Below are 24,464 nucleotides of genomic sequence, written 5' to 3'. Positions count from 1 at the left end.
ATTTTTTCCTTTTTTTGCTTAGATTTCTCTTCGCTGGTATATATTTAGTTGGGAAAGACCTGTTCAAGGGGGGAGAAAGGACATAGATCTCATGGAATCCAAGAAAAGGCCTCTACTAAGAGTATACTCTGGCACTCTGCTATTTTTGAAACATGACAACTGTCAACCTGCCTCTTGAGTCTTCCATTCAAATTATTGAGAAAGGACTCAGATTGGCTCCTCTAGGGTCACCTGTCCATTCCTGGGCCAATGAACATGGGTAGGGCAGGATTACATAGCACATGGTTTGTCCTGTTGGGTCTCTGCAAAAGGTGAATTCTCTAAGAAGGAATTTTTCCAAATTGTTCTCCAGTGAATTGTTAGAAAAAAGTTCTATGACATGTAATTAGAAACTACTTTTGGAAGTCATTTCAATTCTTAATTCATGTGGTAGAAGTCTAAGAAATAAGAAATTTTGTGAGTAACCAAGTATCTTGGAGAGTTTTTCCTTTATAACCTGTTCTGGAGTTACCTTGAATAACTGACAAGAAAGTGTTATTCAAATTTCAGGCCCTCAGCTATGCTAGGTATGTGCTAGGGTTTACTAAAGTGCTTCATGTTTTCCTTGGTCTCTGTGCAGTGTCAAAGCGAGATGGACACTGTTTGCAGAGAAATAACTGAAGATGGCTTGTTTCGTGCATGGGCAGAAGGCCATCTTGTGTGTCTCATAAATCTCCAGTTACATCTGGAGACTTGGATCGTCAAGAATGTTATTTTTAGAAAATGCCAATTTAGCTTTAAGTTGTTGATTTTTACCTTGGGTCATAGTACTTTATTTCTCAACAACTGTAACGGCATAACATTCCTGACTGACCCATATTTTCTCCTTCCTTGACAGGAAGAAAATACAGGGACAGGGAGGAGATGCTGACCACATAAAACCTAGGTGGGGCCTTGAGTTGCTGCTATCATGTTGGATCATGTGGTCTTTTTGCTTAATTAAAGCCCTTGCTTGCCACCATGTCAAGGCCACCATGCCAGGCAGGGACACCCCTGCTCAGGTCCTGAGCTCTAAGGAACACTGTGTTCTCATGCAGCAAAAGACATGCTAATTTCCTAGTACTGCTGCTGTTTATATCAGGCAAGGTAGGAAGTAAGACAGGCAGGAGTTCTCACAGAGCAGCCAAGGTGAGACAAGTCAGCGGAAAGAAAGCTAGCTCTGCTTTGAGACAGGAGCATCCTCTTTTATTTATTGGAGTTATTTTCTCACATCTTTTCCTCTCCTAGACAAAGGGCACATTGTTTCTCCCACATAATTCAAAGCATAACACAACAGTAACAGCGTAAAAAAATAGTTGGGAATAGAGAAGCCAAATTGACCTTCCCAGGTCTGGAAGTCCTGCATTTGCTGGTCAGCGTATGGATCCGTGCCTGTCTGCTGTGTATATACCATGTCTGGTGATGGTCAGCCTTGAAATCTAAAGAATTTGAAAAAGAAATTTCTTCATGTTTAAAGAAGCTGTGAGATTAATTATTGGGGAAAATCACTTCAGAATTTACCTATCATTTACTCCTAACCTCATATTCTACAGATACTGATCTTTATGACATGGTAAGGACTGAGAATTAGTTGAAGAATGACCTCCAGTGGCCTGGAGTGGGATTATTATGAATTCCAACCTGTGGAAACCAGTTCTTTACAATATGCAACTCCAGGAGCAAATTCGCTCGTCTTTCCCTCCAATGCTGTCAACCCTCAGTGGAGTTCTAACGCCATCTCTGATTGGTCAATGAGTAATCATACCACCCCCACCTCAGAAATAGTCCAGCACCCTTTGGCCACAGTAAAAGACATGAAGGAAGAAAAAAATAAGAAAAACAAGAGAAGAAAGGCTAGGAAGAACCCTAGAAGATCTGAGAGAGAGAAAGAGGTCAGCAGCTTGCTTTACACACCTACCTGGCTTGAGCTTCCTTGTAGCATGTCTGCTCTTTCCACCTGGGGGCTTCCTCCTGAAGAGGGGCACACTCCATCCTTGCATGATTGGTGTTTCCTCCATGAGTTTCTCTTTGGAATACTAACTGGTTTTCACCACATAGGAGAAAAAAATAAAAGAATTTCAAAACAAAGATTTAGACTTAAGAGCTTGGAAACCTCTGAAGTGAGAAGCTTTGATGTCTCAGAAAAACTGGGAGCTGGCAGTTTATGTTCTTTTGCAAATGGGTCAGTGTGTTCCAAATCAAAGTGCCAAACTGTGAGGTTGCTGGCTCTTCAAGTTTCATGCTACAGAATTTTCCCTTTACTTCTCTGCAGTTAATCATTCAAGAGACACATCTTGGGTACCCACAGTGCCAGGACACCATGTTGAGCACTTAGCTTGTACAACAAGGCAGTCCCAATCCCTCAGAGGTACCTGGTCTTTTTTGAGATTCAGCCAAAGGTTAATTGACTTCACAGGTTGGAAGCCCCTGGGATGAATGCAAAGACCCTTGACCATTTGAATTCTGGTCCAATCATGCTACCTTGAATTAGCTAGTTAACCTGTATGAGGCTTATCAAAATATGAGAAAATTAGATGTCATCTACTTGGCAAATAGTAGGAATCAAATACTCACTGGCTAAATGCTTTTGGGGAGCTATATTTCCCCAGCATTTTTATTTCAGTTTCAGAATTTTATGATTGATCTAGATTGTATAGAAATAAGGATTATGTCAAAGTTGCTTGGGTCTAGCTAGGTGTAGTGGCACAAGCCTGAAATCCCAGTGGCTCAAGAGACTGAGTCAGGAGAATCCAAGTTCAAAACAAATCTCAGCAACTTTTCGAGGCCATAAGCAACTTCGCAAGGCCCTGTCTCAAAATAAAAAAGAGCTGGGGATGTGGCCTAGTGGTTGAGTGCCCTTGGACTCAATCCCTGGCTTACAAAAAAAAAAAAAAAAAATCCTTGGATCCATTAGTATGTAGGCCACATCTTTTCTGTGTCATAAAAGAGGAAAGGAATCAACAGTAAATTTTAATTTTGTAGGAGTCAAGAATCAGTTCACAGGTAACTGACCTCTTTTCTTTTTTTTTTTTTTTTTTTTTTTTAGTTATACATGGACACAATACCTTTATTTTATTCATTTATTTTTATGTGGTGCTGAGGATTGAACCCAGTCCTCACACACGCTAGGCAAGCTCTCTATCACTGTGCTACAGCCCCAGCCCTAACTGACCTTCTTTCAACTGAGGGTATCAGGGTGTTAAATTGTGTTGTGTTCTAGGGAGAGTATTTTCAAGGTGACAACCTGAGGCAGCCCTTTGTTCATGTGTTTTGTCTCTCAGCTTCTCTCATCTTGGTAACTTGAGAGTGGCTGCTGTTAAAAGCTGGAGGAAGCGTATTGCTCAGTCTTTCTGGACCATTCCAGGTAGTGTAAGCAAAGTCAATCATCCAGCCAACGACAGACACTGGAGAGAGGGCTGTGTGGCCTGGACAGCAGTTTATCTGACCAAGGAAGCAAGGAGCCAGGCTCTGAGCGGGGCTCTGTCAGGGAGGAGGAAAGCTGGAGGGGAACTTGTGGCCTGGAGACACGTAGTGAGTACGGCTGAAAAGCCTTACAGGGAAGGCACAGGCAGGTGCCACCTGTGCCAGCTGGTCTGCAGCAATTTGTGTCCAGTAGTTAGATCTCTCCAGGTCTTAATGATCCATCTGAAAATTTACTCCAAAGGACTGCAAAAAAAGTTAGAGTTAGCTGCTTGCACTGAGTGAGAGATTCACAAAGGGAAGCAAATTCTTTTGGTTGATGATGAAAGTCAGTAATAAATACTGGTACTGTGCTGGCTCCAAAGCTGCCTCGGCTCATGATTTAGTAGCAAGTATGAGATGTGATGAAACATTCCACCTGGACCATGGCCTAGGTCAGACCATGGCCTGACCACCGAAGGCCCTTCTTGTGATCATTTGCATGCAAGAGTAACTGACACAACCTGTGTGTTCAGAACTTGTTGCTCATGCTTTATGCACAGCACACACAGAATGTTAAGTTTTGTCTCGTAAAAGTGTTTTTCTTTATTTATTTTTTTGATCCGGGGTAGGATCCTTGGCTAGGTAGATGCCTGCAGTTGCCATATTAAAGCCAATCAAGGGAGCACTACCCTGAAAGAGTGCGCTGCCGTCCCATAGTCTTGCTGAGGACAGAGCACCATCTTTCTCAATAGGTCAATACCGATCAGTTACACCTGAGCCCAATTTTGGGAAACTCCATCTCCATTCTGATAGGAAAATGGAAAGTCTTGGAAATTCTTATGGAATTTTAAAAAGTTAAGACTTGAATAGTAGCTCATATGATGAGTTGCTGGGCATCAAGTTTTCTTCCTCTAGAAGTGCTTCCTAAGTTATTGACATGGATACTGTAATGGCCCAGCACACCTCTTGCCACCCCTGATCCAGTGGCCACATTCTCCTTTTAACTGCATGGCACACAGAAAGGCTCCTCTTTGAATAAGTGGTCTGTGAAATTGGACAAGAAAGCCAGTCTAAACCTAATTTGTAATGGAATCATAGCTTAGGAGGCCAAGCAGAGGGTCACTGATGTTAGTGCTGGGGACAGTGGATGCAGTCATGGTAATAGGACTGAATGTCCCAACTCCATCCCTCTGGACATCTCTGAGGTCTACAGATAAACTTTGGAATGAAATTTGGAGACGTGGACAGTCTATTCTTGGTATATTGTTATTGCTTAAACTTAATTGGTAGTGGTATTCCCTGATGCTCAAAGTTATAGGTGTTAAATATAAGAAGTTGGAAAATATTAAAAGTTGTAAAAAAGAAAATAAGAATTACTTCCCCTTGGGGGATTTTTAAAAGGAAACTTTTTTAGTTTTAAGAAAGCAAATTTTGACTAGTATTGAATAGGATTTTTTATCATGATAAAATTATATAACATAAAATTTACAATCATAACCATTTAAGTGGCAGAGGCATTTAGTGGCATTACATTCAGTCACAATTCTGTGCATCTCCAGAACTTTTTTTGAATTAAATAGTTTTAATAGTTTTAATATGTGTTGTTATAAATCCCAGAGAGTTTAGTAAATTGAATTGGCATTTCATTAAGGCTATTTATAGTTAGTGGTGCATCCCTCTTTTGAGAAATCGCTCATCTTTTTTGTGGCACTGGGATTCAAATCAAGGAGCATTTTACCTCCAAACTACATCCCCAGCCCTCTTTTGAGTCAGGGTCTCACTAAGTTGCAGAGGCCGGCCTCCTCCTTGTGATCCTCCTGCTTCAGCCTGCTGAGTCGCTGGGATTATAGGCATGACTGCACCCGGCAGTTATCTGTGTCATAACTGTCTCTCTTGCCTTTCTTGGACTAAGGTCCAGGGATGCCAGAGTGTAACCATATTATAGAATCCTTAAAAGGAGAGGAGAGACCTTGGGGATCATTAGGCCCCACCTTTAGCAAGTGGAGATCTAGTGAAGTGACAGGTCTCCCAAGACTGTACACCACCCAGGTCTTACGGACCCTTTGCCCTGTGCCTGCTGTTCCTTTTTACCAGGAAATCTCCCTGCTGTTCGCCCATCTTGCCTTTCAAGATCAAGTCTAGACCACAAAACTGACTTGATTTGCCCTAACTTCTTGAGTACCTGTCAGAGATAAGATGTCCTCTTAGAGATTCAGAACTGTCTCATTACAGTCTTGATCTTCTTTCCTCTGGGGTTGTTTCATCCTCCTCTCCATAGCAATGGGGGAAGAGTTACGTTCCCTATGGTGCCTGAAGGAGAAAACTGGTCGGCAATCCCAGGAATCTGATCAAGGAGAAGAGTCAGAATGCAGCATAAATCAATGAGGATGCAGTGATGGGCTCCAGGCCCTGCGGGCCTCAGATGAAACAGCAAACCCCTGTGCTGCTCCTGTCTAGTGCAAATCAGTGAACAAATTATATACCTGTCATCAAAACACGAAGACTGCTAACTGACCTAGCCAGAGCGATTGCTCTAAAACTGGGCCTGACACCATCACTCTGGACATCCCTTTGATTGTACAGATAAACTGTGGGATGAAATTGAGACACGGACAGTCCTATTATATACCAAGCATATTGTGATATTGGTACATCAGTGGGGGGTGAAGACTGGGCCTGTCTGGTTTAATGACACAGCACACACAACCCAGCTCCCAGACCCACTCCTCACAGGTGACACGACATCCCTTGGGGTGGCAGGAGAAGGCCTCATTCTGACGTTGATCTGGGGCCAAGGGTTATTCTTGCTATTGGCTTAAGTTCTCCTTGAATTTTGGACAATATTGCTCTGCCAGGGTGCATTGTCTACTAACAGGACCTCAACGCTCTCCTTGCCTGTGGTGATGAGCACTTCTGCAAATAACCAGCCTGCTCCATGTGGGGACAGGAGGTGTCTGAGTGCAAGAGTAAGTGGTGCACAGGGCTGTGCTAGGCAGAGCTGACTGCTGTTCCTGACTCCATGTCGCTCTGCAGGGGGACCAGACCGCCTTGCACCGGGCCACAGTGGTGGGGAACACCGAGATCATCGCAGCGCTCATCCAGGAGGGATGTGCCCTGGACAGACAAGACAAGGTGAGGGGGACATGTCAGTCACTCACTGTTGCCTTGGTGCCTGCTCATTTGTTTAGGCCCCCAGGGATTTCCGAATGAACTAGATGACAGTACATTTTGGTAAAAAAGTATGTGTGTGGGGTTAACCTATCAGGCCACTGGAACTTGTGAAACTGAACTCTTCCCACTTTTTTTGCAGGATTTCCTGTGGTGTCACTGGCGATGGGGGGCTGGGCTAGGAATGGGCAATGTATCATCCTGAGTATGTTGTTTTCTGTCAGGACCTATGGATGGGCTCTGGAACCTTTCTTGGCTCAGGATTCCCAGAAAGGCTTAAGCCCCCATTCCTAAAGTGTCTATTGTACATCAAAAATTCATTCTTCTTTACATCTGGGATGGTTTTTATGCTCTTTTTGTTGCCTCCCAGTGCTGAGTTCAAACCTCATGCATGCTAAGCAAGTGCTGTATCTCAACTAATTCTTAGGTACCATTTCTAGGAGAATGGAGAAGCTGGCCATTCAGATCATTTTTTGTATTGTGTGGCTCAGATGAAGCATCCCAGTTGAAGAAAACCTGTGGTATACTGTGAAAATCTACTGTGCTATATGGACTGTAATGAGAATAAGTAGGTCTTGGGTAATGTGTTGTTTCCCCTGTGTGTTCCCTAGGACGGGAACACAGCCCTGCACGAAGCATCCTGGCATGGTTTCAGCCAGTCAGCCAAGCTGCTCGTTAAAGCAGGAGCCAACGTGCTTGCCAGGAACAAGGTGAGGCCCAGCAGGTGCTAGGACTCCTCATTCACAGGTGAGGATGGCCGTGGGTTTCCCTCCGTGTAGGAGTCTCCTCTCAGCAGAGTGAGAGCTGAGAGCTGTACAGAGAACCTGCAGTTCCACTTGCAGAGAAGGGTAGAAGCAGATAGATGTTCCTGGTCAGGAACAAGTTCCCCAACAGCACTCAAATGCTGCTGGAGACCTACATCAGGTCACTGTCCCCAGCATTGACACTACTGTAAAAGTACAACCCCTCAGAGTTGGCATTAAAAATATTAGCCAAAAAAATTTAAATGTTAATACCCAGTAGTAGCAAGAATGTGGTGAAGTGGACTGGTAACATGGGTTCACTCAGCTACTGCTGGGGAAGTGAGATGGGAACAGCCGCCTTTAAGAGGCAAACTGGCGAAAATGAAGAACCTTAGTGGTTCTGTCTTTTTTTTTTTTTTTGTGGTGCTGGGGATCGAACCCAGGGCCTTGTGCTTGCAAGGCAAGCACTCTACCAACTGAGCTATCTCCCCAGCCCTGTGGTTCTGTCTTTTTATCCAGTAACTAACTACCTTCCTAGGACTCCGTTCTAAAAATCAATAAAATATGGTTAGTAAAAAGTTACCCTTAAGAATGTTTATGACAGCAATATAATTGTAACATTAAAAATGGGAGAGAGATTTAAAATTACTGTTCACTCATGTAGTAAATGCAATTAATTAAATCAGTTTTGAAAATAATGTTCTTGAGTTGTAGAAGAACATAACAGGTATAAAATCTTAAGTACCTATCTCGATGCTTAATATAAATTTATATTACATTAGTCTGAAAGGGTATCACCAAACAATTGACAGTTTTATCCGTGGGAATGGAGAATTTCATTATTTGTTTTTATGTTTCTACCTTTCCCAAAGTTTCCAAAATGAACTGATTATTTCTTTGATAATTGGAAAAAGAGGCATATTTTGTTTTAAAAATAAAAAGCATTATTAGTCCTCTTGAGGTGTTTGCAGTAGTGGTGAGAAGACTCATAAAAGGGCTTGCCCTCTTTTCTGTCCTTGGAGGCCTGGGCTGGGTGTGTGGCATGGGTTTGAAGGGGCCTGAGGATTTCCCATAATGCACCTGTGCAGTTGGCATCATGGGGTGGTGGCTTTACCTGGTAGTGGTGGAATAATGAATCTGGTGTGCTAGAATGGGACCAGGTGACAGCAGCACAGTGACCATGGGCAGCAGCTAGTAGCCCCCCTAAAACAGTATGTGTACAAATACATGGCAAAGTAGGATCTGAGACCTGGTGTCTCTAGTCTAAGACCCCTGTGCACACATCTCCATGCAGGATCTTCAATAGCAATGTCAGATAAAAGATCTAATATTAGCCAACCTATCAGAAATATACTTTAGTGACTTCTCTGGAATTCTCCTGCTGAGGAACTAGAAAACCGGAAAGCTTCAGAGAACGTAACCCGCGCAGGAAGCGTGAGAAGCTGCCTGGTGACATGAACCTCCTGTGGGGTCTCTGATTATCATTCCCTTTCTCTTGGTTTATTTGAGTGTGGTGAAGCAAGCCATTCCTATCCTCATGGAGACAGGGACAGTCATAGTGCTCATCTCCCCGCTCTGGTCACTCATCCAGTCTTAGAAGTCTTTCTTCATGTCTTTCTCCTGTCCCTGTCTTTCTTTTCCTATTCATTAAGTGTCCCTGGTTTATTTCAGAAGCCTCAAAGCGGATTGACTAGATCAGGGCCTTGCCTTCTCTATCTAGCGCTTCCTCTAGCTCAGAAGCCTCCCAGTGAAGCCTTCTAGCTTGATGCCCTCCTGGAGTTTTCCCAGCATGCATCTCCTGTGCTCACAGGGGCTTGCTCATTCCATTGCCTGACCCTCAGGAGTGGCTACAGATGTCAACCCACCCTCACCCCTCAGAGGCCCACCAGGCTGTTTCCTGAGCTCTCCCTTGGCACCCACTGTACACAGCTTTGTGGAGCTCTCTTCTAGTTAAATATTTCTCATGGATTCTTCATCGGCCAAAAGCTTGAGAGGCAGCAGCAAGCTGTGCATGGCAATATCACCAATAATGCCTAGTCACCATTCGGCAAGCTCATGGCTACTTCATTTCTTCAGGGTGGTGTGTGGTCTGCAACACTAGTTAATATGTGATCACATCTCCTTTTTATAACAACCCTGAGAAGTAGATGTACCAGTTTATGAATATGCTTAGACTGGAAGTCAAGGGGGTCCTTGAGTAAGACACGTGTCTCATGTGTGACACATTTAGGGCCATAATCCAACCCAGGTCCATCTGCTCCAGCACACTACCTCCCCCAAAAGTACTGTGGAAAGTCACAGGTTCTTTCAAGATAAATGCCAGAGGCTTCAGAGCCACCTCTAAGGTAACTCTTGCCATCCCAGAGAAGAACTTTTATAATGTACAGTCAACAGTCTCTGGGGGAACTTGTAGAAAGATCCTTCTTATTCAGCAAATACAGCAGCCCCTGTCTGGGAAGCTGGTACTCCTTATACGTGACAGAAAATGCCTGCTACGCATGCCTACTATAGGCTGCATTTTAAAATCTCAGATTTTAAGATAGAATTCATATACGTAAAGTTCATCTTTTTAGATATGAAATCACATTCTTCTGAGTCTTGGCAGATGCATGCAGTGTAAGATGTAGAATGTTCCCATCACCCCAAAGAAGCTTCTTGCAACTTCTTGGCAACCCCCTCCCTGCTCCCAAATCCTGTCAGCCATAGGCCTGTTTGCCATTTTGAAAATGTCATGTAAGTGGAATTATGAAGCATGCAGCCTTGTGTGTCTGACTTCTGTCACTAAGCATAATGTTTTGAGATTCCTGCATGTTGTTACATGCACAACTATTCAGTCCTTTTTGATTACTCAGTAGTACTCCACTGTATGGAGGTACCACAAGTCACTTATACAAACCTACCGTGTTTAATTTTCTTGAGCCAAATGTTTTTCCTTATAACTGATATTTTCTTATTGGCAAAGTAAGCTTTGGTATACAATTTCTAAGAACCATTCAATTTCTTTTTTTTTTTTTTTTTTTTTTTTGCGGTGCTGGGGATTGACCCAGGGCCTTGTGCTTGCAAGGCAAGCACTCTTCTGACTGAGCTATCTCCCCAGCCCACCACTGGATTTCTTTTACTTCACTCATTTAATTATTCAGCACATATTTAATGTCTGCCATGAAGCCCACAATTTGGAGACAATGTGAGAATATTTAAAATATGGACATATCCTTTAATGTTGAGAACTACATTAATAATGGTTCTCTACCTGATTGCACATTGGACTTTCCCAGGGAATTTAAACAAACAAAAACAAAAAAAGGAAAAAAAGAAAAACCTAAAAAACAAACCAGGCCTGATGACCTGCTATAGACTGAGCAACTGTCCCCATTTTCCTGGGATGGAGATTTCTCAGAATGTGGGGACTTACCATGACAGAACTGGGACAGTCCAGTTATGTCCTGCACCCCACTCCCTGAGCCAAGTAAATTAGAGTCCCCAGAGGGCTGAAGCTGTGTTTGGGTGTTTGTTTGTTTGTTTTTTCCATTTTATTTTTAATTTTTTGCGACTGGGGATTGAACCCAGGGGCACTTTACCACTGAGCTGCATCCCAGCCTTTATTTCTATTTTGAGACAAGGTCTCACTAAGTTGCCCAGGCTGGCTTTAAATTTGTGATCCCTGTTTCACCCCTCAGTACCTGGGATTATAGCCACACACACTGTGCCTGGCTAACACAGGTGTTTCTTAAAAGCTCTCGCATTGATGCCAGTGTGCAGCAGGGTTTGAGAACCAGAGTTCCCCAAATACTCAGTTTTATAATCCTCCAGGTTTCTGGAGGTAACAGAAAAGAGATCTACCGGATTGGTTGGTGCCTAGGTTATGCGGGGAGTAAGTGAACTGCTGACAGTTTTCCTCTATCTGTTTACTCATTCCTTTTTTCAGTGGCCAGGAATCTCACATCCTGGAGTTCAGCAGGCAGTGCTATGAGCCCAGAGGGGCGTGAAGTGGTGAGGGGAAGCCTCAGCAGGCAGCATAACAGCCACGCACCCACAGGACTGCGGGCCTGAGCCCTTGTATTTTACCCCCGCATGCCAAGGGCATGCTCAGGTGACACGCTCCCATGGTGCTGCCTCTGCTTTCCTTATTTCTGGTCTTGTTGCTTTCCCAGGAGTTATCAGCAGCCCTGTGAGACACTATTCCATAGAATCAGAATGTTTTGTTCACGTCATGCAGTTCTTTCTGCTGTGGACAAAACTCTGACCCTTGGTTGTCATTGTGATGTGACATGTTGGAGGTAGAGTCCAAAAGCAGCAGGGTCTCTGCCTGTGTGGTGAGTGACAGGTGCAGCTGTGTTGCCTGTTATGTGGGATGGCTCGTTCATAGTTCAGATTTTTGAAGTTTCAAGAAAAATATAAGAACAGGTGATTTCATAAAGGCCTACAAGTGAAATCTTAATTGCCATTAATCTGTATCCCCAGGAAGTGGTTTGGCCTCTTCCCTTCGCCATTGGTAGAGTGATGTGCCCACAGCTAACAACCACGTTGGGCAGGAAGTCCTCTCTGAGAGGCTCACACCTGACACAGCATTTTATGGTCCTGACAGTGCCTTTGTAGGCACTCTGTCCATCCGCACAGCCTCAGGCGGGAGCATCTTGCTCCCTTTCCCAGGCCGAGCATTTCTAGAACCTTGCCCTGTGGCTTTCAACTAGGAAACGGCAGACCCAGGGCTTAGACCCAAGGTTTCATGACAGGACTTGTCTGCCCATTTGGATTCCACATTAAATGTTCTTGCCTCTGAAACACCCTCACTGGGACCCCGGTCAGGAGGCAGAGAATGCCAGCATCGACCTTTGACCCCCTGAGTATCGCCCCTCTGCAAGGTGTGCAGGTCTGTGCCAAGTGTCGCTAATGTGTCCTCCCTTTTCTCTGCCTCTCTCCAAGGCGGGGAACACGGCTCTGCACCTGGCCTGCCAGAACAGCCACTCCCAGAGCACACGCGTCCTCCTGCTGGGTGGCTCCCGCGCTGACCTCAAAAATAACGTGGGTGAACAAAACTGGCTTCTGTGTGTTCTCTCTCTCACTTGTGTCACCTTGAAGAATAGCCCCCAGTCATACTTAAATATCTACATAGAAACTAAAAGATCAAAAGTACTTGGGGCCTGTCTCTAAATTACCCATTTTTTGCTAATCTCCTAAGGGGTCACTTAGGAGATGAGAAGAGGAATCAAAAGGCTTGGAAATATTGTTTATTTCCATCCTTCTTTTCCATTCTTCCATCCTTCTTTAAACAGCTTTAGTTTGTTTTCATCATTTCTTCTAGCACATGTCTGAGGCAGGCTAGGAAGCCTGTATACATTTTAAGAACATCTCTGCTCACGTGGAGTGTCATACTATTATTGGCAAATATGGGGTGATGCCCTAGTGGGAGGTCCCGTGGGTGCTCCTTGCTCAGCATCTACAAAGGGCAGGTCCTATTAGTTACCAAGGTTCCTTCCCACCAATGGGTTCTTGGAGGTGGCCTGACTTGAAAGGTCCCATGAGTGTCTCTCTTTCCTCCACAGAGAAGCTCTTTCCCTTATGAATCCTGTGCCTTAGATACATTGGCAGGAGGATCTGAGGCTTCTCTCACAAATGGCTGAGGTCTCCCTGTATGAGACAGACTCATCTAAAGCAGTTCTAGAATGCTCTGAACCTCGGCATTGAAGTGGCACCTTAATCCAGGGGGAAAAGTTACAATGAGTGGCCACTGTTCTCTGGACTGCTGGTGTGAACATCAGAAGACACTGCAGAGCACAATAACTTCCTGTCTCTGTGGTGGTCGTCATCTCTTTGGGAGCAGACTTTGATTCTTGCCTACTAAGAGAGAGCTTTCTGGATGCCCTTTTTAACTCCCAGTGCCTGCTGGCTCAACAGCAAGGGGTGCAGATAGCAGCTTCCAGGCCACATGGCTCCACTTGGGACTCCACTTAGGGTTCCTACCAGCTGTAATGGGTCTATGCTGGAAAAAGCTCATGTCCAAAGCAAGGCTGTAGGTCTTAATTCAGTTTACTCCAAGCCCTCTAGGTTGTAGGGGAGGCTGGAATCCATGGATCCTTATCACCTGCCTTAGCTCTTCCAAAGGTCTCATTGGGAGCAGGCATCGGGGCTCACACATGTGAAAGCAGAGATTCTAGCTGACCACATAGTGGTTCTGCACACTGAAAGTCATCAGGGTTGCAGACAGCAGCCACAGCAGACAGGGCCACAAGTGTTGGAGTGGGGCGTTTCTGTTAAGAGTTGCTTATTATTCAGGGTACCATCCTCTAATGAATATATGATGGTCTACCAGCTTTTACATGATATTTCCTTTTTATTTTTCTGTTTTGTTTTGTAATTGCTGATTGTGCTTAGAGTTTGATTTCTGTCCGCAGGCAGGCGACACCTGTTTGCACGTTGCTGCGCGCTATAATCACTTGTCCATCATTAGGCTCCTCCTCAGTGCTTTCTGTTCTGTCCATGAAAAGAACCAGGTCAGTGCATGTATCCTCTTCATGGCCGCCGGCATCCTTCCTACTATGCAACCTGACACATTTGTTAATATAGCCAGGAGCAGAGGCTGCTAGGAGGTGCTGCCCTCTGACCTGCCTGGGGCTCCACCAGCACTGGTCTCTGTGGGTATCCTGCTAAGTCCCACAGGCCTGGCCGATCTGGCCTTTTAGGGAAAGCACAACCTTATCATTCCCGTGCATATCACCACATTTGCACTATGAACTTTTTTTGGAGATCCTGGGGCAGGCTTTGTTTATAAGATTTTTGAAAAGGAAACCCACAGGAGAGTGGCTTGGTAAAAAAACAAGGGAATCATGAGTCTTTTGACTTCCTGAGGTTTTTCTCTTGTACTGCCACTTGCTTTTATTTGAGCAGCTGGAGTCTCTTATTTCTATAAAAATGGGGTACCTGATCTGTATTTGTTGTATACAGAAAGAATTTGAAATGAAGCTGTGATTATTATAGTCTTCCTTGGAAATGTACATGCTTATCATTAGTCATTTGGATAAAATAGTCTTGGTATTTATTGATAACTAAATGATGCATAGTTTGACTTTTCCAAGTTTGAGTGTATAAATCTAAAATTTAAAAAAAATTAGATGGTGGTTCAGATTAAATATATCCTATAACAGTCGTTTTGATGCTGTCTGCATATGAGAATCAACAGGGGAGTTAAAAAGGCCATTCCTGGATCCACTCCAGTTTAAAAGGGCCAAAACCTTGGGCTTGAAGTCTGAGCAACAGTATTCTTTTTAAAAAGTTCCCTGTCTGAATGTGCAGCCAGGTTGAGAACCACTGACCTAATAAAATACTTAAGTCTGTCATTCTGCAACCTCCCCAGTGGGTTCTGGTTATTAGGTTACCCTGCGACAGCTCCCACCAGCCAGTGCTCCTCAAGCTTGGCAGCATTTTACAGTCACCTGGGAGCTTTTAATAATTCCCATGCCCATGCCCACTGTAGACCAAGGAAGCTGGGTCCGGGAGTGGAACCCTGACATCAGTGTGTTTTAAAGCTCTGCAGAGTATTCCGATATGCAGCCAAGACTAGAAACCACTTCCTCAACTTCCAACACTCACCACTGAGCGGCTCTGAAATAAACATTGTTGCTGCTACTCACAGATGGCTACGTTTTCATGCTGTCCATGAAAAAAGCATCAAGGCTCTGCCTAATCACCTGGCAGGATGGGAGAATGAATTATTTCACTTCTCCTATATTTGTCTGGTATATATCTGTCATTTTGTTTGGAAAATGTCAGCATTTGGAATTAACCTATTAAGTTGCTTTCAAAGTTGACTGTCTAAAACACCTTTTGTGTTTTATACAAAACACCTTGTATAAAATGTCAACACTTATATGGTAAGAGGTAGAAAACAACTAGTCTTAAGTGAACTTTCTCAGTGTCTCCACTCAAAGAACACTCTGAGTCTGAAGATGGATTGAGTCCCAGGAGCCCCTTTGGGTTCATGTGGTTGGCCAAGGACTGGGCTGTTACCCCTCCAGTGCTTACAGAAGTAGCCTTTTTTCTCCGCTTCTGCTCAGTTCAGCACTGAGAAACCAAGTGTTTCTCTGACTTCTGATCCCTGGGCAGAAGAGGCACAGGGCCCAGAGCTCTGCTGAGAAGCCCCACTGGCCCTGGGCTTCCTGCCCATCATCCTGCCTTGGTGAAGCTTTGGGCCCCCCATTCTCAGGAACCCAGCCTACCACTACTTTGCCTCTGCATTTAATCCTGTTCCATGACTTCAGGAAACTCCAGTCAGAAAGAAACGTGATCTGAGTGCATAGGCCATTTAGTTTTGAAATCTCTTTGTACAGAACCTCATGGTACTTTGACGAGGGCCTTGTGTGCCTGAGGTGAATCTTGGTTTGATGTGGGAGCCATCCTAGGCCAGGATGAATAGCAGGCAAGCCAAGGGCCGGGACTATCAGGTGAAGTCAGCGTGCCTTCTTCTGATTTTCAGGCTGGAGACACAGCCCTTCATGTTGCTGCTGCCCTAAATCACAAGAAGGTGGTTAAACTCTTACTGGAAGCTGGAGCAGATGGGACCATCGTCAATAATGTAAGTTGAGTTGCAACAGTGGTTTCCTAAAGGCCATCTCCCCTCCATTGAGGATGGGGATGGTGTTGTTTCCACTAACCCACAACAGACCCTGAGGATCCAGCCAGCTCCACTGAGGCCACAGCCCGTGGGCCTTGGGGAAGGCTGGAGGGGACCCCAGCACTGCATAGCCCTAGGAATGGACAGTCCCTAAGGGCACTCCTTTACATACCTAGCAGCAGTGAGCACAACCTGGCAGGAAAAGAAGTTCTGAGGTATCCAAACTGGCAAGTGGATATAACCAAAAGTGAGTTCCTGGTCCTGAGGAAGATGGCTTTAGTCATTAGATTAACCAGCCTTGGAGCTCTTCTTTCTCTCCAAAATCACTGCCCCTTGCTCCTTCCTTCTCTCTCCATCTCCCCCAGGTTCCATAACAGGGAGCAGCCAAAGCCCTCATTCTTCCTCGAGGCTGGCCCTCAGTCTCTGCCCTTCTGCGAGGCTCAGAGGGACCTGGGGTGGGACAGCTATGTGGGGTTCTGGGCTGTTGAAGCTGGCCAAAGTCTCTGGATCTTGACTAGTTCTGTATCTAGCTTGCCCTTCCTCCTCCGGCCTCCTCTAGCTAGCCCTAGCACCTGCCTGAGATGACACAGTCCTCTCTTCCGTGAGGCCTTCCTCTTCCTTTTCAATCCCACCATAGCCATTCCTGGGTTTTGACTTAGTCTTCTGAGACTCTATGCCCGGCCTGATTTGGCCCTCCACTGTCCTCCAGGGAAAATCCATTGCTAGTGGATTTTATGATCCTTTGTGTTGTTTCCTGAACAGAAATATTCCTCCTCCATCCTTCTGATCTTGATCTTCCCTCCTCCTTTCCAGGAAGCATTCTCTGGTGGGCAATGCCCTCAACATTTGCCTCCTAAAGCCCTTCTTGCTCCCTGGGACAGCACTTGCCCTCTGTCACTGAGAAGCCGGTGTCCCTTGGCACCCTGGGTGATGGCAGGAGGCTGAAGAGCTGGACTGGCCTGTGCGTGGCCGTGTTCTGATGAGCGCTTGCAGGGTGTGTCCCAGTGTGGAACGGCCACTCCTGAGGAGAGCCGTGTGTGGCAGCATTGGTGTCCCTTTCTCACCTGCCTCCCCTGTGTCTTTCCTTAGGCAGGCCAGACTCCGCTGGAAACCGCCCGCTGCCACAATAACCCAGAAGTTGCTCTTCTCCTCACTAAAGCTCCCCAGGTAGGATTACTGCACTTTGCCTTGTACTGATAACATGGGGTGGCCAGGTCATTGGGGCTTCTCTGGTTGCTCTCCACTAAGCAACACAGCTCACTAGTCAGGCAGTAGGGATCCTTGTGAGCCTCTGGGATGATGAGCAAAGCCTTCAAGTTCAGTCCTTTATACTTGGGTGCCATTTCCCCCTGGCAAGCATGGTCATTGTCACCTCTAACTTCCTGGACCATAACTTCCCAGCCACCCAGATCAAAATGCTGCAGGAGAAGACTGACATTAAAGAGCTGGGGCAAATGCCACTCCTCAACAAGTGGGACAGAGCCCACTTGAAAAGAGGAGGGGCATTTCTCAGAGGAAGGTGGGAGGGAGGGCACCGTTCTAGGCGAAGCAGTAACCAGCCACCAGAGGCAGATAAGTACAGTCTAGTTTTCATGCCATTTTTATTAAATAATGGTATTTTGACCCTTATTCAAAACATGATGGCTGATATATTATCATTTGAGTTAAAATTGACATTATCTAAGTAATAAAGAAATTTAAATTATTTACAAACTAGTCATAATTGTTGCACCCTGAAATAACCATTTCTTTATAGTACCCTCCAGAGACACGCATAGTTTTTCTATAATCAGGCTCACATAGGATGTACCCTTTTATACTTTGCCTTTCATTATTAAAGGGCAATATTCTGCAGTCTTCATAATCATTATAATGGAAAAATAATAATCTTTTTTATTGCTACCAATTTTTTGTTAAGGTATTTCCTGAATGTTGGGCATTCAGGTTTTTCTAGAGTGGAGCTACTATGTCTTACAGTAAACACTGATGGATTTTCCATTTTATTTTGGCTAATGTTGCAGGAAAAGGCAAAATCTTAAGGAGTCAAAAGAAGATTCTGAACACCACCTTGCTCTATTCCAGTCTAGCCCAGGGTTTCGTGTCATCTTTATATAAATTTTAAAAACATGTCAAATATGACTAGCAGTTTTTGGAGATTTTTGTCTTTTGCAAAATTGATCACTCTCTTGAGTATGGGGCTGGTTCTTCTCAGTGGTTTGTAAAGGTCTGTCGACTCCTAACAATAAGGAGAAGCTGCTAGTAGTAGAATATCCCATCTCCAAATTTTGTAGAGAATCATCAATTGAACCACATTCATGAATCCTGGTAGAAAAAATGCTGGTCTCTCATGGATCAAAAAGCACAGGGTGCCTGGTATGGTGGCACATGCCTGTAATCCCAGCAGCTTGGGAGGCTGAGAGAGGAGGATCATGAGTTCAAAGCCTGTCAGCAATTTAGCAAGGCCCTAAGCAATTCAGTGAGACCCTGTCTCTAAATAAAATTTTAAAAAGGCCTGGGGATGTGGCTCAGTGGTTAAGTGCCCCTAGGTTCAATCCATGGTACCAAAAACAAAACAAAAAACCACACAGGGTGCTATGTAAATGTCAGAATCCATCACATGTGTTGGGCATTTCAGCATGTGATGATTTGACGGGCAGCCAGACCCATCAGCCATACAAAGATCATGTCTGGAGGGGTGGAGAATTCCCTGCTTCAGAAGACTGATGCATCTTTAATCACCTGCCCTGTGTCTATCAGAGCCCAAATGTCTTCACTTAGAGAGAGAAAAGGTTTACCGTTTCCTGTGAAACTCTGCTTTTGTGTTTTCATTTAAAAATGACTTACGTTTTTCCACATCCACACTGAAGAGCAAATAAATTGGATGACATGTTATGAAAGTTTATTTCACACATAATTGTACGTGCTAAACCTTATTCTCAACATAAAGAAGGAACTTCAGAATATGCCTAGAATTTTATGTGTACCATTCTGTTGATCTGTAGTTACAGAAACAGCCTTACTGTTTGTCTTGTCTGCAAGAGACTCCCCCCTGCCTTAGCCCCTTGGATTTTAAGGGGCAACAGCAGCACTGAAGGGATGCTGCTTTCCAAGGCCTCAAGATCACTATTCCCCGATTTCCATGAACTGGAAAAGATGAATGACGTACCATTTGGTAGATGCTATGGTTCACTGAGAAGGATTGTACGCCTTGCAAAGTTATTTTCACTGGCTAATGACATGGTAAATGGAGGAATTTTGTTGATGATTGTTTTGAGTTTGGATGACCTCTAAGTGTCACTTGTCATATTTGATCGATGGGTTCACAAATGCTCTGGAAGTGAATTTCAGGCCTGTTTTGGTTCTGTGTCCTGTTCTAAGAGGCCACAAACCAGGTGAGAGATCAGAATGAGACTCTTTCATGAGCCTTGACTTCCTACTGAGTCTGAATTTATCATTCATTAGAAATGGCTTAGGGCAGTGCTTCTCACAGTTTTTGCTCTAAGGACCCTTTTGCATTTGTAAACAGGATGGGCCCAGGATTGAAGGTTTCTGGAGAAACATTCTCTGCCCATTAAGGAATTTTAAGGCAGGTAGGAGGCACCTGGCAGTGACTGACGCTTCTCTGTGTGCCAGCCACCCACTCGTTCTTGGTAATGCCAACAACTCTATGTTTGAGAGGATAGAGCACATAGAGGTCAAATCACTGGCTTGAAGATCCTTCAGCTGGCTTCTGGTGGAACATGGACCTGTCTAACCCCCCATACACTTGTCTATCTTCCTTCAACTGCTCTGCACTGTGAGGGGAAGACCAGATGCTGTCTTTTGGAAGCCACAGTGGTGTGACAGCTCACAGTTACAACTCAATAATATTTGATTCAAATTGAATATGACTTGGATAGTTTGGCCAAGGGAAAAATCTGATGGGCTAGTTTAGGTCTGGTGTACCAAGGTAGAGAATAATGCTATGCCTGGCATGAGACAGGAGACATCATTCTTGTCCTAGTTTATGTTGTCATGGAAATTGTGCTCAGCAAGAGACCAAGCATCACTTCAGAGGGTTGGATAACTCTGGTCTCCCAGATTAGCTAGTGTTCTAAAGTTCTGGACCCTGAGTTGGGGTTACAGGGGGCTCTTTATAGGAAATTTGACATAATTTCTTAACCATTACAACATTGATTGGTTGGAATTCTTAACCTTCATGACCAAGGACCATGTACAGAAGTTTTAAGATAAGTAGTTCACAGGTGCAGAACAAAAACAGTAAAACTCTTGCGAGTGTTATCATGAAGTGACCTTTCCCACAGGCAGTAGTAACTCAAGATGACTTGAGTTTATCTCCCTAAGAGCTATATTTCTAAGAACTAAGCCCATGAGGTTATAGTTTAGACAGCAGTTAATTGTCATAGTGACCTAAAATTTATACTAGCAATTATGTGATGTAGTCACATTCCTGAAAGATTTACAAAGTTAAAAAGAAACTTTACAGACACCTGTTACATCCCTGGTCTTGAAGCATGTCACAGAGATGTTTACATATCAAGAGACAGTTGCTCTGGGGCTTTCTAGAGATAGCTATTTACAACCCATCAGATAGGGACCCATGGTTAATTAGGTTCCCTGAAGAGAGGCTAGCAGAGGTGGGATGGGGTGTGGGGAAATTAACCCTTTCCTTAGGCACTGTTTTTAGTCAGCTTTTTCCACTGCTGTGACTAAAAGGATCTTTCCAGAACAAGTATAAAGGAGGAGACCTCACAGTTTGAGGTCTTAGTCCATAGGAGGCTGGCTCCATTCCTTGGGTAAGGTTGAACATCACATCAGGAGAGGGTAGTGAAGGGAAGCATCTCACATCTCAGTGATCAGGAGGGAGAAAGGAGAGAGAGAGGGAGACTCTACTCCCCTGATACAAAATATATGCCCCAATTAACCACTTCCTCCAGCCACACCCCACATGCCTCCAATTACCACTCAGTTAATCCCATCAGGGATTAATTCACTGATTAAGATTCTCACAATCCATTCTTTCTCTGAAGCTTCTTGCAGTGTCTTACACGTGAGCTTTTGGGCGATGCCTCACATCCAAACTATAATAGGCACTGATTCTTTATCATAATGTTCTTATAATTTCATTTTATAATCTGGTTTGGTATCTTTGGCACAATGTGAGTGGCATTCCCTGGAGTTAGGCAGTCACAATTTACATGTACACCTACTTGGCCATCCTGGCTCAGCGTGTAAGTTGTACTCGCTGATGTTGTCATCTTAGAATCTAAGCTTTTTAGATCAGGGAAAATATCCTGCCCTTCTCTGGGTTCTTATAGTGCCCAGCACAGGACCAGGGCATAGTGGCTCCAGAGATGCTTGTTTCATGTGAATGCTTGGTCTCTCACCCTAGGCTGTAAGTTCTTTGGTCAGAAAACAGGTCAGGGAGAATGCTCACACCTATCCTGTGCACACCAGCACTCTGTAACAATGCCATCTGCTTCCTTCAGGTCTTGCGCTTCAGTCGTGGGCGAAGCCTAAGGAAAAGGAGAGAGAGACTCAAGGAAGAAAGGAGGGCCCAGTCCGTGCCAAGAGATGAGGTGGCCCAAAGCAAGGTTGGGGTCCCCTGAGTGGCCTCTTCTGCAGGTTCACCTCACGGCTGTCATGCCTCGGCCTCTCCTTTCCCATGGCTCCTCAAACTATCACTGGTCCTTCTCCTTTGGGCTCCATGTCCTGCACTCCTCCAAGATCTTGATCCTGTGGCCGTGTCTATGTGAAGCCTGTCACCCAGCCAGTGCCCTGCGAGGGCATGTTCACTGGCCCGTGTGTCACCTTTGTCCCTGCTGTGTGCACAGCACAGCCTCTGACAGTGCCCTTGCTGTGTAGAGCTGTGGTTCCCAAGTGTGGTGTCTATGCATAGCTTGGAACTTTGTCAGAAATGCACATTCTCAGGCCTCACCTCACACACACTCAGAAACTCTGGAGTGAGGACTAGTAATCTGTGTTTGACCCAGTCCTCTGGGTGATTCTGATGAGAACCACTGGCATAGGTTGCTTCCTTAGTTTCCACTTAGACAATGAACCAAGACTTTGATAGCCCATATGGCTCCTCTGGGAAAATCAGAAAAAAATGTCCCCTGGGCATGTGATAATTAGAGCCTGAGTTGGATTTCAGCCCCCGTGGCCTCACGCCCCTAGGGAGGTGCCCTTATACAGTGAACAGCTTGCACAGTTGTACATGGTACTCCTTTCAAGTTTTTCAGGAGGATAAAAACTAGATCTATAAATTACTTTGGGCACATAATGTTATCCAGTATTTGCCCTTCTAATCCTTTTGTCAATTTCCAGGGTTAAGGTACCATATGTGAATTGTACATATTAAGTTGTAAAAGTTCCGACAAAGACCAGACATATGACACACACACACACACACACACACACCACACACACACACACACACACCTTTTTTCATTTCTGAGGGTTCTCACTCTCTGCCATAAATTGTGGGGGTCCAAACTCAAAGAATGATTGGAGCTATATTTTGGTGACATGAAAAAGACCCAGAATCTCTGATTTCTTTTGTGTATGGTAGTTTCCTGTGATTCTGGAACATAGCATTTAAACCCATAAATATATTTAATTTGGGACTTAATAAAAATACCAAATATTTAACCAAGCAGGTTGAACACTGCTGAGCAGTGTTCCCTGTTCATTAAGTGACAGATTCCCTGGGTCTCCTACTGGATGGAGTCTTGCAAGCAGTTTACCTTTGCAAGATTGAAGGAGCAGGTAGAGCAGGGTTCTGGGCTTTTTTCCTCTGTAGGGAAGTGTCTCGGCAGGGGACAGCCCCAGCAGTGAACAGGCTGTGCTCAGAAAAGAGGAAGCCAGAGATGATTTCCTGTCAGCCTCCCCGGAGCCAGAGCCGAGAGCCAAGGATGACAGGAGGAGAAAGGCAAGGCCCAAGGTCAGCAGGCACTGGAAAGCAGCCAAGAGGGTGGCTGGGAGGAGGTTGGGGTGTTCCTGGGGTTCGTCAAGTCAGCAGCTAAGAAGCAACCTCACCTGGCTGGCTGGTTTGAGCCAGAACATAGACATCAAGCCTGGCTAACTTCAGACCCCAGGTGAGCATTGCTGGTGTGTTTTTTTTGACCTGTTGAACATCTTTGCTGAAAATGGGGAGATGAGAGCTATTGGCTGGGTGTTCCTCTTGCAGATGTCCCAGGGCCCAGGGATGTGCTGTCTCTCTCTTCCTTCCCCACAGGCATCAGCATTGTCTGACCCCACCCCACCAGCAGACCAACAGCCTGGACACCAGAAGAGCTCACACACTCACCACCACCCCAAGAAGAGGGGCCGGCATCGGTGCTCATCCCCACCACCGCCCCACGAGTTCAGGGCGTACCAGCTCTACACACTGTACCGGGGCAAGGATGGCAAAGTGATGCAGGTACCTGCAGAGCCTGCGGGCACTGGGGCCCGAGGCCTCCAGCCAGGTTTTCTATTTAACCCTATTCCTGGGGTCTGTTGGCCCCTTGAGACATTGACTCAGTAAGGCCAGGCTTAGAAAGTAAGCCAGATGACGTCTTCACTAAACAGTGCTCATACACTCCTGCCTCTTAGCTCCTGTCAAGCAGAGTGCCTTTACAGGACCTTCTGCTCCATCCTTAGATGACTAAGTATTCTGAGTCCCCAGAGTGAATAAAAGCAGTATGAAGACAGGGACCATCACTTACCCTCAATCTTCTTAGTGTCTGTGAGACCCAAAGCTGAGCCTGTAGAACATTCCAGAGTTAGGATAGGGATGAGTCTGCCTCCTCTGTCATCTGTATCCCTGTGGTCTAATGTCCAGCCCTTCTGCTTCAAAGGACCCAGAGACTGATTCTTTTTCCTCTTCCCTCTTAGGCACCAATAAATGGTTGTCGATGTGAACCTCTAATTAACAAACTGGAGAATCAGCTGGAGGCCACTGTAGAGGAGATTAAGGCAGAGCTGGGATCGGTACAGGATAAAATGAACACCAAGCTGGGGCATATGGAGAGTAAGACTCAGCACCAAGTAAGTGGGAAGGCTGGCCTCCTGATTTCCAGGGGTTCTGCAGGAAGTAAAACCAGACACTTTACAACTGGGGATGTAACTCAGTGGTAGAGCCCTTGCCTAGCAAGCAAGAGGCTCTGGATTCCTCCCCAGTACCCTCCTCACCCCACTGAAAAAGAGAGAGAATGAGAGAAAAAGGGGTTTTAGCACTCTTCTGTCCTGAGAGTATCAGATGGGCCGTCGGGGAGGGCCAGTCTACCAATGGACTGCATACAACCTCACCCTTCTTATTTTTTAATTTAAGACAGTTTTGCTAAATTGCAGAGGCTAGCCTTGAACTTGGAATCCTCCTGCCTCAGCCTCATGAGGTGCTGGGATTACAAGCTTTAGGTGTCCCAAGGCATTTTTTTTATACCTGGTTTTTGTTTTTAATCCCACTCTAGAATCCAGTAAAGACTCACTTTTGTGTTGACTATTAAGTCTTGTGGTTGCTTAATCCAGAAGAACACCAATTC

At 45.1% G+C, this 24,464-nt stretch overlaps 1 protein-coding gene and 1 long non-coding RNA gene across 2 annotated transcripts in view; one reads left to right on the top strand and one right to left on the bottom strand.

Moving 5' to 3' along the window:
- Ankrd6 (ankyrin repeat domain 6) overlaps window positions 1-24,464 on the top strand; it is a 212,882-nt gene that overhangs the window by 180,070 nt on the left and 8,348 nt on the right. The window contains 10 exon segments of the mRNA XM_047557568.1: window positions 6,454-6,552; window positions 7,200-7,298; window positions 12,255-12,353; window positions 13,724-13,822; window positions 15,802-15,900; window positions 17,029-17,106; window positions 21,429-21,533; window positions 22,742-22,882; window positions 23,177-23,362; window positions 23,818-23,970. Of these exon segments, the coding sequence (XP_047413524.1) occupies window positions 6,454-6,552; window positions 7,200-7,298; window positions 12,255-12,353; window positions 13,724-13,822; window positions 15,802-15,900; window positions 17,029-17,106; window positions 21,429-21,533; window positions 22,742-22,882; window positions 23,177-23,362; window positions 23,818-23,970 (1,158 nt within the window).
- LOC124988253 (uncharacterized) lies at window positions 1,321-23,877 on the bottom strand. The gene is made up of 4 exons (XR_007109396.1): window positions 23,649-23,877; window positions 5,603-5,764; window positions 1,937-2,058; window positions 1,321-1,457 (listed from the first exon to the last, which is right to left on the bottom strand). It is a non-coding gene; the product is annotated as an uncharacterized LOC124988253 (long non-coding RNA).

Source organism: Sciurus carolinensis, chromosome 7 (genome assembly GCF_902686445.1).
Source record: "Sciurus carolinensis chromosome 7, mSciCar1.2, whole genome shotgun sequence".
In the NCBI taxonomy this organism is placed as follows: Eukaryota; Metazoa; Chordata; class Mammalia; order Rodentia; family Sciuridae; genus Sciurus; species Sciurus carolinensis.
Note: the sequence above shows the minus strand (reverse complement) of the source record. Positions and strands in the feature narration are given on the sequence as shown.